Raw genomic sequence first — 16,137 nt, 5'->3', positions numbered from 1 at the left:
GGAGGGGTGAGCGAGTACTCAGCTGCGTGGCTCTAGTTGCTGGCTGGGGTTAAGCCATGTCATAGCTGCTTGCTTCAATGAAGCATTTTAGGAAGTCCCTCTCCTGTTTTTAAAAGCCCATCAGACTGCAGCAAGAGATTTTTTAAATTTTTTTTAAGAGATTACACCAGCATTATGAAACTTTGCTTACAGCTGCCTCTAAATTCTCAGGATTACTGTTTTGAAATACTACCACTGCATATAGTCAGCAGTTCTAAGTCTATACTTAAGCATAACTTTAATTTTACATCTATGTATTTTTATAAACAAATTAAAGAACACTTGTTTTCATAATACGGGAGCCATTGCACTCACAGGCTCTCATCCTGCTGGAGAACTTCAACCATCCCAACATCTGCTGGAAAAGCAGCACAGCAAGCTGTAGGCAATCCAAGAGACTCCTGGAGTGCATCAAAGGTAACTTCTTAAGCCAAGTAATAGACAGCCCCACCAGAGGGGATGTGATAGTGGACCTGATGGTCACCAATGCAAGTGAGTGAATTGGTGACATGAAGATGGGAGGCAGCCTGGGCTGCAGTGATCACGCACTGGTGGAGTTCGCAGTCCTGAGGGATATGGGTCAGGCGAAGAGTAAAATCAGGACCCTGAATTTTAGGAAAGCAAACTTCCAGCTCTTCAAGAAATTAGTCAATAGGATCCCCTGGGAAACTGCCCTCAGGAATAAGGAGGCAGAATAGAGCTGGCAGATCTTTAAGGATGCTTTCCTTAGAGTGCAAGGGTTCTTGATCCCCTGGTGTAAGATATCAGGAAAGGAGGGCAAGAGACCAGCATGGCTGAGTCGAGACCTGTTGGTCAAACTAAAGGGCAAGAAGGAAATGCACAGGCAGTGGAAGCAGGGACAGGTATCCTGGGAAGAGTATAGGGACGCTGCTCAGATGTGTAGGGATGGGGTCAGGAAGGCATGCTGGAGCTGAACTTGGCAAGGGATGCAAAGAATAAGAAGGGCTTCTGCAGACATGTCAGCCAGAAAAGGAAGGTCAAAGAAAGCATACGCCCCCACCCCCCCGATGAGCAAGACCAGCAAACTGGTAACAATGGATAAGGAGAAGGCTGAGGCACTCAACAACTTTGTCTCATTCTTCACTGGCAACCTCTCTCCCCACACCTCTTGAATGGACAGACTTCAAGACAGGGACTGGGGGAGCAAAGTCCCTCCCACTGCAAGAGAAGATCAGATTCATGACAACCTGAGAAACCTGAACATACAGAAGTCTACGGGACCTGACAAGATGCATCCCAGAGTCCTGAGGGAACTGGTTGATGTAGTTGCCAAGCCACTCTCCATGACATTTGAAAAGTCATGGCAGTCAGATGAAGTCTTGGGCTCAATGTCCAGATGGAGACTGGTGACAAGTAGTGTCCCTCAGGGGCCCGTATTGGGACCTGACTGTTCAATATCTTCATCAATGGCATAGACAGTGGGATCAAGTGCACCCTCATCAGGTTTGCAGATGACACCAAGCTGAGTGGTGCAGCTGACACATCTGAGGGACAGGATCCCATCCAGAGGCACCTGGATAGGCTTGAGATGTGCGCGCACACGAACCTCATCAGGTTCAACCAGGCCAAGTGCAGGGTCCTGCACCTGGGTTGGGGCAACCCCCAGTATCAATACACGCTGGGGCATAAAGGGATTGAGAGGAGCCTTGACTTGGGGGTGCTGGTAGATGAAAAGCTGGACGTGAACCACCCATTTTGTATTCAATTCATTTATATTTCCACTTAGTGTTTCTTCTTCTAGATAAGGGCACTTCAATTCCTGTGGACTTTGAGAGTCATACTACCAAACTAATTCACTCATGTTAGGCCCCTTTTATATGCAAAATCTTTCAAATTTCTATTTTGTATTTCTTCTTGTAGGAGAGGACATCTCAACTCCTTTGGCCTTTCTTGATAGTACAGCTATGATCAATGGGACAAAATACCAACTATCTATGTTCTTCTTGAACTTTTGTGGTCAGAAGGGGGTATTTAAGTCTATACCCTTACAGGGCTGAATAATGACACCAATTCTAGCGCTTGTTATTGTTTACAGAAAATACTCCAGCTTACCATTCTCAGTCTGTTTGCTTTTTCTGCAGTACTGTTGCCTAGCAATAATTTTCGCATTCTGTACCTGTACTCAGTACTGAGCTTCATGTTTAATTCCACACCCGCTTCTTCCACATCACCTCTCCAATTTATAACGATCATTTTGAATTCTAGTCCTGTCGTTGTACAGCTTAGGGTCATCTGCAGTATTAATAAATGCACATTATATTTCTTCATTTTAATATCTCCTGATACTAGATTTGCTGGAGACAGAGTACAATAAAAGGCTTATCACCAAGTTCATTTGCCACACCTATGGAATCAAACCATGACTAAACATTGCTGAAATTGCACACTAGAACATGGAGCAAGTAAAGTGTGAAAAATAATTTATTGTACTAATTTTAAACAGTCAGTAACCTTAATTTTATGTTCAGAGATAACTGATTCCAAACATGTCTCATACAGGCAAATATTTTGTGAGCTGTTCTTTCAACAGCCTCAGCTAAAAACAACGTTGCAGACCAACATGAGTTCCAAGTGATAACTCACATTGCACAAACCAAATATAACAAGCAACCATCTTCTCTTTCCATCTCAAACAGAGCACAGCAACTTTGTCTCCCACAAGCAGCTTTCACCAGGTGAATAAAGGGGATCAAGTCCTGTACCTTGAGACAGTTAAGGTCCACCAGTCACTACCAGTATTCCAACATCACCTGTGGTTCTGGTCCCAGACACTTCTTGTTGTACATTCAAAGGCATCCAAAACAAGCACTTTGTGTTACCTCTGACATTTACATTTTGTCATTAAAATTCACATTAGTACTTCTCCAACTGAATCCTCTAACATCTTCTTTTCCTCTTGGGGAGAGATACTTCTGAAAGGAAATAGAGAGATTTTTCTGACAAGCTTTTCAATCTATCTTCCCTCATGGGAATGATTAAGGTAGAATTAATTCTACCCAGCAAAAGAAATGAATTACTTGAGCTCTTGAGATCCCCTCCCAATTCCTCTCACCATGGTTTTAAATATGAAAAAAAATCTTTCCAGATTCTATAGCACACTACCATTCAAAACATCAATTAAAAATTCCACTGATGAACAAAATACCATGCTTCAAAACTTATTCGTTCTTCAGAGCTTTTTACTCCTCATGAACACCTTTAAGATTTCATTGTGAATTTGACAAATTGAGTATTCACAAAATAAGCACAAAATCCCTGGAGAGATTGCTTATGGATATTTTTAAAGCATCTGAATTTGCTGTTAAATTCTGAGAAATGAAGAATATTCCTGATTTAGAAAGAAACTTTTCGTCCACAACAACTCGAAGGAAAAATAAATAAATAAAAGTACAATATGAAATGCACCACTGGGCCTCCAATTTGACCATCTAAAAATTGAATGAATTCACATTGTCTACAACTAAGGTGATCAGAGAATGTAATCTCATTTCCATACAAAATGCTCTTTTCCTTTTAAAAAGAGCAAATATGTGCTACCTCACTACAAATGTATTTTAATAGTTGTTATGCTCCCTTGTATGTAATATCCTTCCATTACATACAGTTTTGGATAGTAAATTAACTCCATAAAGTAAATTAACTCCTCACACTCATCCACGTCATTAAAGCTTTCCAGAAGTTGTACTTTACCCTTTGCTCTCCCTTTAAGCAACCTAATTAAATTCTACTCTGTTCTATCAAGTTTGCCTTCCACTACATAAGCAAGACTCATCGGTCTTAGACTAGCTAGAACTGCCAGTGGAATTCATGCCTTTAGCTGGCCAGCTCCTCTCCCAGGAGCACTACCCATGTTTGAGACATAGCAGCAAAGCAGTACACTGCACTCTTCCTACAGCACAGCAACATAAGGTACCTTCAGATAAAGAGGATACAATTTTCTTTGTACAGTGTCTGTTCCATGGTGCTTATGTTCTCCTCAAGCAATACTGAGGACAGACCCTGAAGCTTCTGAGTTGCAGAGCAGTTCAAGATCATCTAACATCTCAATTTGTACTACACACATTTGATGCTTCTGTAGAGCAGCTCAATCAGCTTTGAGAAACATGCTTTACCATTGCTTCCAAATAAAAACTGCATTATTTCCAGTAACAAGAGTGATAGCAAAGTCACCCACTGTTCTGCTGAGGTTCCCGGAATCCCACCCCAACTATGTCGTTCAACTTCTAATATAGCAGAGGATGCTCTTACTGTACATGGATGGATACTGGAACTTAATCCTTGAAGCATTGCCCAGCTAAGGCTAGAGGGCAAACTTCTCTGTCCCCTCACTTCCACAAAGCAGAAGGCAAGAAGGGCTATTCTAACCTCAAGTGCAAATTACAGGACTTCCCAGAGCTACTAGAACAGGTATCTTCTGTAAGTGGGACAATGGCTGAAAAATCACTTTTCCCTACACATTGGAACTCTTCAAGCCAGATTTGTATTATAGAAGAGTAAGTCTCCTTTTAACTGAACTAATTTTAACTCCAAACACACCATAATGAAATCTATACAGAAAAAACATGACTCTCAGGATTTGCCACCACGTATGTGCTCGCAACAACGTCTCAGAGCAAAGCTTTAATTTTCATGCAACAATTTACAGGCTAAAAACTAACCTAGCTATTGCAAGGCAGGAGCACATGGTCCAAAACATCAGCTTTAGTTTCAGAAATATACAGCGTAGTAGAGAGCTCTTAAAAAACAGTCACCAGTTTGTTAGAATTTCAATCATTGTACCTTCTTCATCTGAGTTCTCTTCTGTGATTACAGGCATCCCAATATGCCGAGTAACAGTTTCCGCCACTTGCATTTCACCTGCAGATACATTTTTAGGAAAAACTGTCAGCTTTTTTAAGCTTAAGTAAGCCTTTGGAACTTTGAAATGAAATCACTGCCTTCAAAACAATGTTTATTCAAAACTATTTTTCTGTTCAATTTCATTTAACCTTTAAATGAACTTAAATGGCAGAGCAACTTCTATCAGTTTAAAAGCTGGATAATAGAAAGACGATTTCCTTCAGAAAAGTTATTTCCCATATTTTCAGAACCGGGAGATAAAAACATCTAAAGACACTCTTGGATGACAAGAAAAAAGATGCATAAGTAGGGATGTGCAAATATCTGGAAAGTATGTGCAAAAAATTGCACCAATCCAGATGATATAAATGCTATGATCGTAAACTAACTAACTAAATAAATCACTGGTCAGTTCAGATATGATCGTTTCAACAGAGACCTGAAGTAGATAACTGATCTGCCTTTCCTTCCTCACCTCCTATTCTGATCTAGCAAAGTACACTCACACCAAGTATTATATTAATCCCATGTCGATGTGAGTCAGACCTCAAGTTCTGAGACTTGACCTCTTTCAGAATATATTAACAGAAACGATGACACCATACAACAAGAATCCGTATAAATGGCTAATCCTTTAAATTGTTGTTCTCAGCATCATGCTTTCAACAAGCTTCACAAATAAATGAAATGGAAAAGATACTCACTTAGGAGCTTTGGAGGCAAATCAATTTTTCCTCAAAAACTCCTCCTCTGAGGCAGAAAGGAGCTCACAGTCCAGTTTTCTTTTAAAAATGTTCACCACATCCTCACTTACTCATTCTTTCTTATAAGCATTTTCACCCACATTCACCCAGCCATTCTTGTCATTCACAAAAACTCTATCCTTCCCACAGGATTCAAGGGGAGATTATAGGCATATGCATTTCATATTCCATAATATTTCTTGCTAGAAGTTTGAAGTCTTTTTCTGACTATTTTAAGCAAGGGCCTTCACTGACTGCATACGGGGATACCCCAATGCTTCTTATATCATTATAAATAACCCAGAACTGTAAGAACTGTATGAAATACAAGAAGTTAATAGTACTTCCTTCCAGGACGCATTTTCAAATTAAGAAAAAAGGTCCCAGAGACTGGATTAAAGAACTCTGTACCTGCTTTCAAAAAAAAAAAGTTTGCTCCTTAAAATTGCTTTTATTCCTAGCTAAAAATGTTAATTATCAGGAAAAATAAAAGAGAATTACAGAACAGAACCATAAAAAACAACTCACAGGAGTACAAAAAAAAAAATCTTGTCAAGAAGGTAAAATTTAAGTCTAGCTATAAACTAAACAAGTCTTACCCTGTTAAAATATAATAATTGCAATTATTATTCAGAAAAGGATTTAAAAAGAGTTTTGAGGCTGCATCAGTTGTTGACAAAATATTTAGGTTCACATGAAAGTACTACAAATTTCAGAAATAAAAGAACAAAACAAATAACAACCATCAGATGGAAGGAGAATGACTGATGTGATAGTCCAGGTACTAGCCTTACAAAGCATTGTCGTTAAGATATTGATATCATTTTCTCTTCAGAAATATTAATGGATAGTCCTTTAAGAGCCCAGCAACAGAACAGAAACAGGCAAGGTTTATTCTGGATTTCATGAAGATGGTATTAACTATCAAAGAGGCTGACTTTCATCAAAAAGATAACTTCAAAAATAGAAGCTGTCAAAAGAAAGAGTTAGACCTATATTTTAATCTCCAGTATGTTTGCTATATGGCAATAGGAAAAATTAAGACACTGCCACACAGAACATGCTTTTCCAAGGACATGATTTTCTAGAGAAAAATTAGCAGGACTGTGTATGAGACTTCAGATTAACTACAAATTGCATGCACATGTGTTGTCTTTTTACCTGACCCAACTGTGGAAAACAGGCACAAAGGTTCAATTATGATATGGTTATCACAAAACATTTCTTTCATCTTCCTCCACTAATCAACACTGAAATTTAACTCAGCTGCCTCAGCTAGCAAAGCAATGGATAAACTTTTGCAATCTCTCCAGATGCACAAATACAATCGAGAAATACCTTTGATTTCCACAGCATCTCTCCTACTTGCTGGCTGTGGTCTCCTACTGTTTTTTTTACTTCGGCTGGGAGATTTCCCATGATTTGATCCTGATTCAGAAGATTCTAACTTTACTTGACGATGTCTTCTGGATTTGGAAGCCTAGAACCAAAACATACACATGAATGATACAAAAAAAGCTAAAATGCTACAGCCACATATTACTGTACGTCACCCAGTACTTCACAAGTCAGCAAGGACCAAAGGAATCAACTTCCTCATATGTCAGGGTAGGGAAAGGAGGAAGGGAGGATAGGAAGACTCCCATTAGCTACTGTTCTTCAGTTTAACAGGACAATGCCCTTCTATGATATAATGGATTTGTCACTTAAAATTCGGGTAATCAAACATTCATTTATTGCCAAACCACTCTCTGTTGGCATCAGCCTGCACCGCTGTGTGCAAGCAAAAGGAACACTTCCAAAAACTGCCACATCACAAAGCTTCTTTACTATCATATTTTGCTTAGATGCCTGGAAAACATTATCACTGCATATTCACAAGTTTGGACTGTGATTCCAATATCTAAGCTTCACGGAATTTGAGCCATTAAACTCGCAAGTATTTTTATTTAATCTATTTTAATTCCATCTACTTAAAAACCAGAGCGCCGACATTAAAAGACACCTTGTAAACTGAACTCCCCCAAGCATAAACCATATCTGCATTGTTTCCATAAATCTAACAAGAATAGTAAGGACTTCGGGTTTCCCCAGTGATAGGGAAAACAGAACACTCAAAGGCTGAACTGCAGAGTTCAATTTTAACTCATTCCTTTTGGGCCCATCATTTACGTTAAACTGGTATTTATTTTTAAATAACAGTTTTAACTACATCCCTATCATCAAATTTTATACCCACCTCAACAACTGCAGAGTAAGACCTGTATTTGATTCTAGCCAATGCATTTGCTCTTTCAGAACCCTGCAAATAAACAAAAGATCAGTCAGAAAAAAGTTGTCATGTTCTATTATGGCAATATGAAACCAGACAATTATTTGACCAATATCTCACTACAGCAGTAATTCTGGAATTAGAATTAGAGCTATATTAGAATGCTGCCAAACTTTAATACTTTAAAAAACAAAGCTCAAATTTCATTGAAAAGACAGAGCATAATTTTGGCTGCCTTCACAAAGCCCAGGAGAAAAAAAAGTAAAATTTGAAACTTCACATCTTACTCAAATTCAAAATTGAAACAAGCAGGTAAATAAAACATGAGAGAATTTCGTAGCACTAAAATCAATAGTTAAAACTCCAGGAGGAACAATAAAGGAGTTTGGCCGAGAAAATACAGCTGTTTCCTCTCCTTATCTGAAACAGACTATAGCTTTTTATTGCAAGCATCCAAGTGCTATCAGAGCCGTGAATGCTCACAGTTTAATAGAAAACAATGCAATTTAAAACCAAAGAACCCCCAACCCAACCAGCTATTCCTGAAACTTACTTTGACACTATTATCAAGTTTTGACATACACTGCTTAGTCTGTGATCTGAAGTCAAGAAACTAAGATTTTGCCTGCACAATGTAGCAAACTTGTTCATTTTTCTTACCTCTGATCCTAGCAAAGTCTCCTCTTCCTTTTTGTTTGATATTTCATCAGTTTCTTTCGCATTTAGGAATAATTTCTGGAAAAAAAAAAAATAAATTTTTTTAAATGTCTGTCATATACAATGCAGCTAAAATCCAAGAATTGTGAAAACCAGAACAAATATTTACACATGTGCCTGTTTTCTTTGTTGGTCTTACACTATGGCCTTTCCTTGAACCAATGCCGTGGTTTGGCCTCAGCCGGCAACAAAGAACCGTGGGAAAAATGGGCAGAAAAAGGCAAAACTCGTGGGTTGAAATAGTGTAATTTAATAGAACAGCCAAAGGGAAGAAGAAAGAAAACAGTAACACCGATAAAGGAGTATAAGAACGCGATTACAGTACCGCCGTGCACCGACCGGACCCGGACCCGGCCCCCAAGTGGCTATTGCCCCCCTCTCCCCGGCGCCTCTTATAGCTGGGCATGGGTGACATGGTATGGAATACCTGCCTCCCCTGCCGGCTCCTTGGGGAAATTAACCCCATCCTTGCTGGAACCAGGGCAACCAAGAATAACCATTACAGACGTATTTCATACAGTCATTCTAATACATAGAATCATAAAGTAATTTGGGTTGGAAGGGACCTTTAAAGGTCATCTAGTCCAACTTCCCCTGCAATGAGCAGGGACATCTTCAGCCAGACCAGGTTGCTCAGAGCCCCGTCCAGCCTGACCTCTCTGAGCAACCTGTTCCAGTATTTCACCACCCACGGCATAAAAAATTTCTTCCTTGTACCTAGTCTAAATATTTCCTCTTTCAGTTTAAGACCATCACCCCTTGTCCTATTGCAAAAGGCTGGGCTAAAAAGTTTGTCCCCAGCTTTTTTATCAGCCCTCTTTAAGCACTGGAAGGCCGCAATAGGGTCTCCTCGGAGCCTTCTCTTCTCCAGGCTGAACAACGCCAACTCTCTCAGCCTGTCCTCACAGGAGAGGTGCTCCAGCCCTCTGATCACTTTTGTGGTCCTCCTCTAGACCTGTTCCAAAAGGTCCATGTCTTTCCTGTTCCTAGGGCTCCAGAGCTGGACGCAGTAGTCCGGGTAGAGTCTCACAAGGGCAGAGTAGAGGGGCAGAATCACCTCCCTCGACCTGCTGGCCATGCTTCTTTTGATGCAGCCCAGGATATGGTTGGCCTTCTGGGCTGCAAGCGCATATTGTCAGCTCATATCCAGCTTTTCAGCCATCAGCACCCCTAAGTCCTTCTCCTCAGAGCTGCTCTCAATCACTTCATCCACCAGCCTGTACTGATACCAGGAGTTGCCCTGACCCACGTGTAAGACACTGCATTTGGCCTTGTGAACCTCATGAGGTTCACATGGGCCCACTTCTCTACCCTGCCCAAGTCCCTCTGGACGGCATCCCATCCCTCAAGAGCGTCAACCACACCACTCAGCTTGGTGTCATCTGCAAACTTGCTGAAGGTGCACTCCATTTCACTGTCTGAATCACTGATGAAGACACTGAACAGTACTAGTCCCCTGAGGGACACCACTCATCACTGACCTCCACCTGGACATTAAGCTGTTGACCACTACCATCTGGATATGCCCATATGGTTACTGACCATAAGTTACATCTTCCAGGGCTCGCCTCCCAGCAATTACTTATGTTATCATAGAGCCATTACCACATAAGAGTCCATGTCCTTCCCCCCATATCATAACCCTGCCTAGAGTTTTACTCATTCCATGCCTTCAATGTTACAATTCCTTCTACTTAAGTCTGAAATTTACGAAGTATGCACAGAGGTAACAACAATAAGACAGTTCTTACATTTTCATACGATCTGTTAAGTTGCCACAGCATAACAGTTGATATTACCTACCATTCTGTTCTGCTGCCATTCCTGATGTTCCAAAGTTATGTCTTTAAGAGTAATTACAAATTCATCTTTTATCAAGCTCAGGGCCTTGTCTGGCTGGGATTTGTCAGCTGAAATGACACACTTCATTTTCTGATAGTGGTCGTGAATATTCATCAGTTCCTAAAATAACAAAACAGAGTCTTTCCAGGAAAAAAAGATTCTAGCAGTAAAGCAGTATTAGTCCTCAATGAACAAAACCAGGGTTATACAAACCATTGTTAAGGAGACCATTGAACTAGCAGGAGTGTTAGATTCTGTTTGTATCAGTTCAGTTTTAGGGATCCTAGCAATACTGCTACCTAGCACTGTCCAATCAATCCACCAATAGGCAAACGAAGAAAGAGTATCTTTCATTATTTAAACTAAGGAGGAAGTCTCAGTGATACTCAGAATCAGTGTTGAGGTTTCATTCTGATATTGTGGTCTATTTTCATCTCTTTGGAGGAAGCATTTTAATTCCTCCTTTTGAAGAAGGTCTTGTCACCCTGTCATTTCATGGATCACTGATTTTTGTACCACTGTAGTCAACCTTATTGATGATACATATTTGCTAGCAGCAACTGGAAAAAACTGTAAACAAAGATCTATTACTGAGTCATAACGAGCAACATAAGCAACTATACCTGGCTTGAATTACTCAATTTTACATAAAATGTACTATATATTAAACAAAACCAAGCTTTAAAATCAGAAATTAAGGTTATAGAAGGCTATAAACTTGCAGATATGTAAAGTCATATTACTACGAGTGTCAAGCCTCCAGCTGCAACCTGCAGACGTATAAAAACACACACAATTCCCCCCACCCACCATTTTCCATTTTTCTCTGCCTAACTGACACTTAACAATTTATACCCTTCCCCTTTTACATCTTACTGAGGCAAAACTACAAAACACTAGAGCATATTTCAGTATTGAAAAAGGTACCACAATTATTTGAAACTAAATGTTGTGTTTCTCAGGGTTTGGTTAAATTGCTGGCACAGACTATTACCCTAGTCGGGATTCCATAAAAAGATTTACAAAGGACAAGACTGTGCTAATTAGAGAAGTTATAGCTCTCGGACAACAGAAGAAGAAAAATACAAAAAAAAAAACACACCCAGAGATGAATCTGTAGTTTAAAAGTCACTGTACCTCCAGTACGTCATTAGTGATGAGGCTGTTTACTCTGTTACTTGGGTCCTTAAATTCTTCTTTAAATTCATTTTCCTGAATCTTCTTCTTAGTTCTGTAGTTTAGCTAAAGCAAGAGACAATGTTTTGTAACCTAAAACCAAATTTAACAATGGCGCCTCCTCTTGAGGACATGCAACAATCAAGAGATGCTGAAAGGCATAAAACCATCTCATCCAACAATAGCAAGCAGCTTCACCATCAAGTGCTCAGTCAGAACTTTTCAAAAATTATTCCCTAGTCAAGAATTTAATCCAGCACCCAGACTCATTTCCACAAATGGTAAGACATCCCAAATCCAGTAAGAACATAGATACTGAAAAAATATTTTCAGGTGATAAGCATGCTACATTCAAACATCCTCTAAGCTTACGTCACGCACCTAGCTACATATAGCAAAACATATTATATTTCAACACAGCCTCTAAGCTAAACTAAACATAAGTGCTGTTAAACTGTCAGCCACCAAAAGTTGAAGATATTTTATTAAAAATGATAAGTCATTATTGTAATAACTCACTAGCTTTGGCATTGCTGTGAAATGGAATGCTCTGGCAAGTCGCAGTGTCCTAAAGATGTATGCTGCATCATAATGCTGGGAGTCTATCAGGTCCTGTTGAAATCTCTGGATTTCAGGCCAATCTTTCAATGCAATTCTGATCTGCAACAAAACAGTAATATATTGCCACACTGACCTGCACATTTCAACAAATAAAAAATTAATTCAGCTGACTACTGTGATCACGTTATACTATGCGCAGTACTTGGATGTCTAGGGTGTAACATGTCACACGAGCATAGAACTACAGAAAGGATCCTACTATAACATTTGTCACTACTACCAAAATTTTATGCAGATAAGCTTATTATACTGTTGCGTTAAATATTCTCACTGCAGTTAAGTTTCTTTGACAGTGACATGGAACACAAGCCCTCTTCGACATTTGAAAAAGTAAAGTCTTCACATTTTAAGATGCCTGGAACAATACACACTTCAGAGATTCCCACTACCTAGATGATGAGGAAGTAATACTCATACCATGATTTGCCGCCAGTGAAATGCTCATAAAAGTATCCCTGTCTTCTTGCTTCCCTTCCTCTCCCATATATTCTGTCCAGTTCATTTGCTAAGTTAGCTGCTTTGATAATTCCCAAACTCTCTAACAATTGCTATATAGCAGCAGTTTTAAAATTTCCCAAGTTCATCTCCATAAAATGTATTGACTTCTTTGAAGTTAAGATATAAGATGTAATGTCATCACTGTAGAACACTTAACCTTCAGTTTCTTATTTAAAGGATTTGGACTCAATTGTGCATATACAGAAAACATACAGCACACAGTTTCCAAGTAAACCAATCCTACTTGCACTGAGTTTCCAACTCCTTTATGTAGTGGTCCCTGTCCTAAATTCAGCAAGGAGACAAGTCATTCAGGCATTCACCCTTTTAACCTATTTACAAATTCCACTTCTACTTCTGATTAACAGGAACTGGGAATAATTCAGCCAGTCTTCGGTCTGTTGAAATTCTAAGGAATAATTGAGGCAATAATGGAGTTCACCCTACAGCTGATGAGCACGTTCTCTGTTCCCGTTTTGAAAGCTAGTCATCTTAATTTTTGAACAGACAAGAACTTCCTATCTGGTAAACAAGATTTCTGAGACCATAGCTACAATTTAGGAGGCATAAGCAACATTTTAGTCACTACCATGTAAGTTCTCAAACGCAAAGGTATTTGAAAGGCTACCTTTTCCAAAGGGACCATCTGGTTCTAAATATTTTTGAGAGAGAGGAAACGCCCTACCCATTTATGATGACAAAGCAGACAAAGGCATACCAGTTATCTTACATCTAGTATCTCCCAAGAAGAAAACCTCAAGAACAATTACCTTTTGTTTTGGCTGGCAAAGCTGTGTACTATAGAGCCCATACAAAAGGTACAGAGCACCAACTCGAATCTGGAAAGCGTACGGGGGCAAGAAGTACTGCTGTGCCAGTTCTAAAGTCTTCTTTGTGAGCTTATTCCTCTCCAGAGGTCTTATTCTACCACTAAAGTAAACAAAAAGGAAGCATGTTAAAGCAAGTAAATTTAAAAGTGTGGGCTTTAGAAAACCCATTATGCAGAAGCAAGCCTTCGGTATTATTTTAAAAACATTATCATAGGGCCCAAGTTCTGGGAAGTCTTCAAAGACAGACAGACCTTAAGCTCTCACACGGCATTGCATGAAATTCTCTGTATTAAATTAGATCTTACATGAAAAATACAGTGCCCTATAATCATTTTTTTTTAAATCTCATGAGGATTGCACCAAGCTCCCTGAGGAGCCAGTGTTCAAATCACGTGCATTACTAATATACAAAATAAATTGCCCTAATAACTGTTTTCCAGTATTACACAGGGGACCGATGCTTCGCTGCCGTTTACCTATACACCAGCCAGGCAAACCTTCCCCAAAAGCTATGCCTGAAGGGGAAACACGGCTCACCAACACCACCCTTTAAGGTCTCCGGTACTACCACGGGGCAAGCTCAGCAGCGGAGAGCTGTGGGCTTTGGGAGAGGGAAGACGGGCTCCCTGAGGCGGGGCGGGGGCGAAGGAGGGCGAAGAGGGGCAAAAGTGCGGCCGGATCCGCTGCCTGTCCAGCCGGTGCCGCTCAGGGCGGCCCACCACGGGCAGGCCGCTGATGAGCCAGCCCGGAGGGGGGGGTGGGGGTGGGCCGGCCGCAACTCCTCACTCACTAGAAGATGGTGTGGAAGCGGCGCTCCTGCCACAGCTCGGCGAAGCGCTCGAAGCGGACGGTATCAGCCTCCTGGAAGGCGCCGAGCAGCTCCTCACAGTCCACCTGCAACCCCGGCACCGAGCTCATCCCTCTTCCGCCGCCGCGACACCGCACGCATGCGCAGCCGCCTCACAACACTCCCCAGGGCGCCTGCGCAGCTCCCCGCGCGTGCGCACTCCCCGTTACCCGGGGACGCCGCTCTGTGAGAGAGAGGGGCCGCCTCGGGGATGGTTATCCCTCCTTGACCCCCACCGCCCTGGAGGGCGAGCCCGGCCCTCGGCTGGCCCCGGGCCGCAGTCGGGGAGCAGCCCGGAGGGAGGAAAGGGGTTTGGGCGGCAAGCAGCGGCCACCATGCGACAGCCCCAGGGAGGCTGGGGATGCCGGTGGGGCTTCGGCGTTCCCCGCAGAAGCCCCCTACTCAGCGGGCTCGGCAGCCTCCAGCCCGGCGTGCCTGGGAGCGGCGGGGTCTGCTGAGGGAAGCGGGGTGGGGCGGAGGGGGGGGGCGAGGGCTCGACAGCGCCGCCGTGCACCCGTGTGGACGTGACGCCCCGCCACGCTCCCGGACAGATGTTGCCCCCACGAAGAAGGGCTTCTGCCGGCGCCGCCGGGGGTGTCCCCTTCCCAGCGCCGCCCGCAGGCGGCGGGGAGCGGGGCTCGGCGGCGGCGGCAGGAAGCCCCCCCTCCTACCCCCTCCTTCCGCCTGAGCGAGCGCGGCGGGCAGGGTCTCATCCGGGGCGGCCGCCGCCTTGCAGCTCCGGAGCGGCGCGCCGCTCGCTCCCCGCATGCAGGGCCACACGTAGGCGGCCGGGGCGAGCCGAGCCGGGGCGGGCGGGGAGGGGGCCGCGGCTGCCGAGCCGCACGTAGGGAGGGTGGGCGCGGCCTCGCCGGCGGCGCGGAGCCGGGCGGCGGGGGCTCTCCTTTCCCCGCAACGCCGCGCACGTAGGGGCGAGCAGCTACCGAGGCGGCTGGGGAGAGGAGCGCTGGCGTCGGAGAGCCCCCCAGCTCCGAGTGAGTACGGACCTGCGGTACCGGGGGAGGCGGGCGAGCGGCGAGCACCGGCTGGGGCGCGGTGGCAAGGTGTTCTTTCTGGAGGAGTCTTTTTGTGGGGTGGAAGGACGGGGACTGTCTTCCCCTGGAAGCTCCGCAGCCCTCCGGCAGTTCCCAGGAGGGTTTTAAAGGGGGGACGGGGGTCTCCGGTTTCAGGGCGTCGTTGCCGTGATCGGTGGCCGCGGGCGGAACGGTCTCCGCGGTCGGGGCTTTGGCCGGAGAGGGGCCGCGGCCGTATGGCAGCGGGGCTGGGCGGCAGCAGCGGCGCCTGCGCTGGGGAGCGGGTCCCCGGGCTCGGGGGGAGACCGCCCGAACGCTTCGGCATCGCTGGCCGGGGAGGGGGCTGCGGACTCGGCTTGCGGGAGGTCGGCCCCTGCGCTGGGGGAGCCTCGGGGGGGTGAAGAACGGCGTGTGGGAAAAGCAGCGAGGGCGCGGTGCGTGCGGCTTTTTGGGACGTTTAAACCCGCAGGAGTTTCGCACTGCGACCGGGTTAAAAATTCACGTTTCGCTTTCTCCATTAATCACCCGCTGCAAAATGAGTTTTGAATTCTGCCGGCTCTGGTACCGTGATGTTCTCCAGTTCACCGTTAGCGGCAACTAATTGATCCAAAGGTTGCTCCTTAAAGCTAGGTGCTTCAAGCTATCGGCTCCTACAAGGACA

The 16,137-nt window shown here is 43.5% G+C and overlaps 1 protein-coding gene across 1 annotated transcript; it reads right to left on the bottom strand.

Annotated features, from left to right (window-relative positions):
• Nucleotides 1-2,469: 2,469 nt before the first annotated feature.
• SNAPC1 (small nuclear RNA activating complex polypeptide 1) lies at nucleotides 2,470-14,522 on the bottom strand. Its single transcript, XM_082484994.1, has 10 exons — nucleotides 14,389-14,522; nucleotides 13,539-13,698; nucleotides 12,169-12,309; nucleotides 11,611-11,715; nucleotides 10,435-10,593; nucleotides 8,575-8,649; nucleotides 7,882-7,944; nucleotides 6,981-7,122; nucleotides 4,840-4,917; nucleotides 2,470-2,972 (listed from the first exon to the last, which is right to left on the bottom strand). The coding sequence occupies exons 1-10, from the start codon at nucleotides 14,514-14,516 to the stop codon at nucleotides 2,938-2,940; spliced, it is 1,086 nt and encodes a 361-aa protein (XP_082341120.1). The 5' UTR covers nucleotides 14,517-14,522; the 3' UTR covers nucleotides 2,470-2,937.
• Between the last annotated feature and the right edge of the window lie 1,615 nt (nucleotides 14,523-16,137).

Source organism: Vanellus vanellus (assembly GCF_965231255.1).
Source record: "Vanellus vanellus genome assembly, chromosome: 6".
Lineage (NCBI taxonomy): Eukaryota > Metazoa > Chordata > Aves > Charadriiformes > Charadriidae > Vanellus > Vanellus vanellus.
The sequence above is the reverse complement of the archived record's forward strand: the minus strand, read 5'-3'. Positions and strand labels throughout refer to the sequence as shown.

Bases quoted from the DNA above. Each gene is read 5' to 3' on its own strand.
- SNAPC1 (XM_082484994.1), bottom strand. From the start codon at position 14,516: ATGAGCTCGGTGCCGGGGTTGCAGGTGGACTGTGAGGAGCTGCTCGGC. The intron at 13,699-14,388 runs GTGAGTGAGGAG...TGTTTACTTTAG, and splicing joins CGCTTCCACACCATCTTCTA to TGGTAGAATAAGACCTCTGG. The intron at 8,650-10,434 runs GTAGGTAATATC...TTTTTTTTCCAG, and splicing joins AATGGCAGCAGAACAGAATG to AAATTATTCCTAAATGCGAA.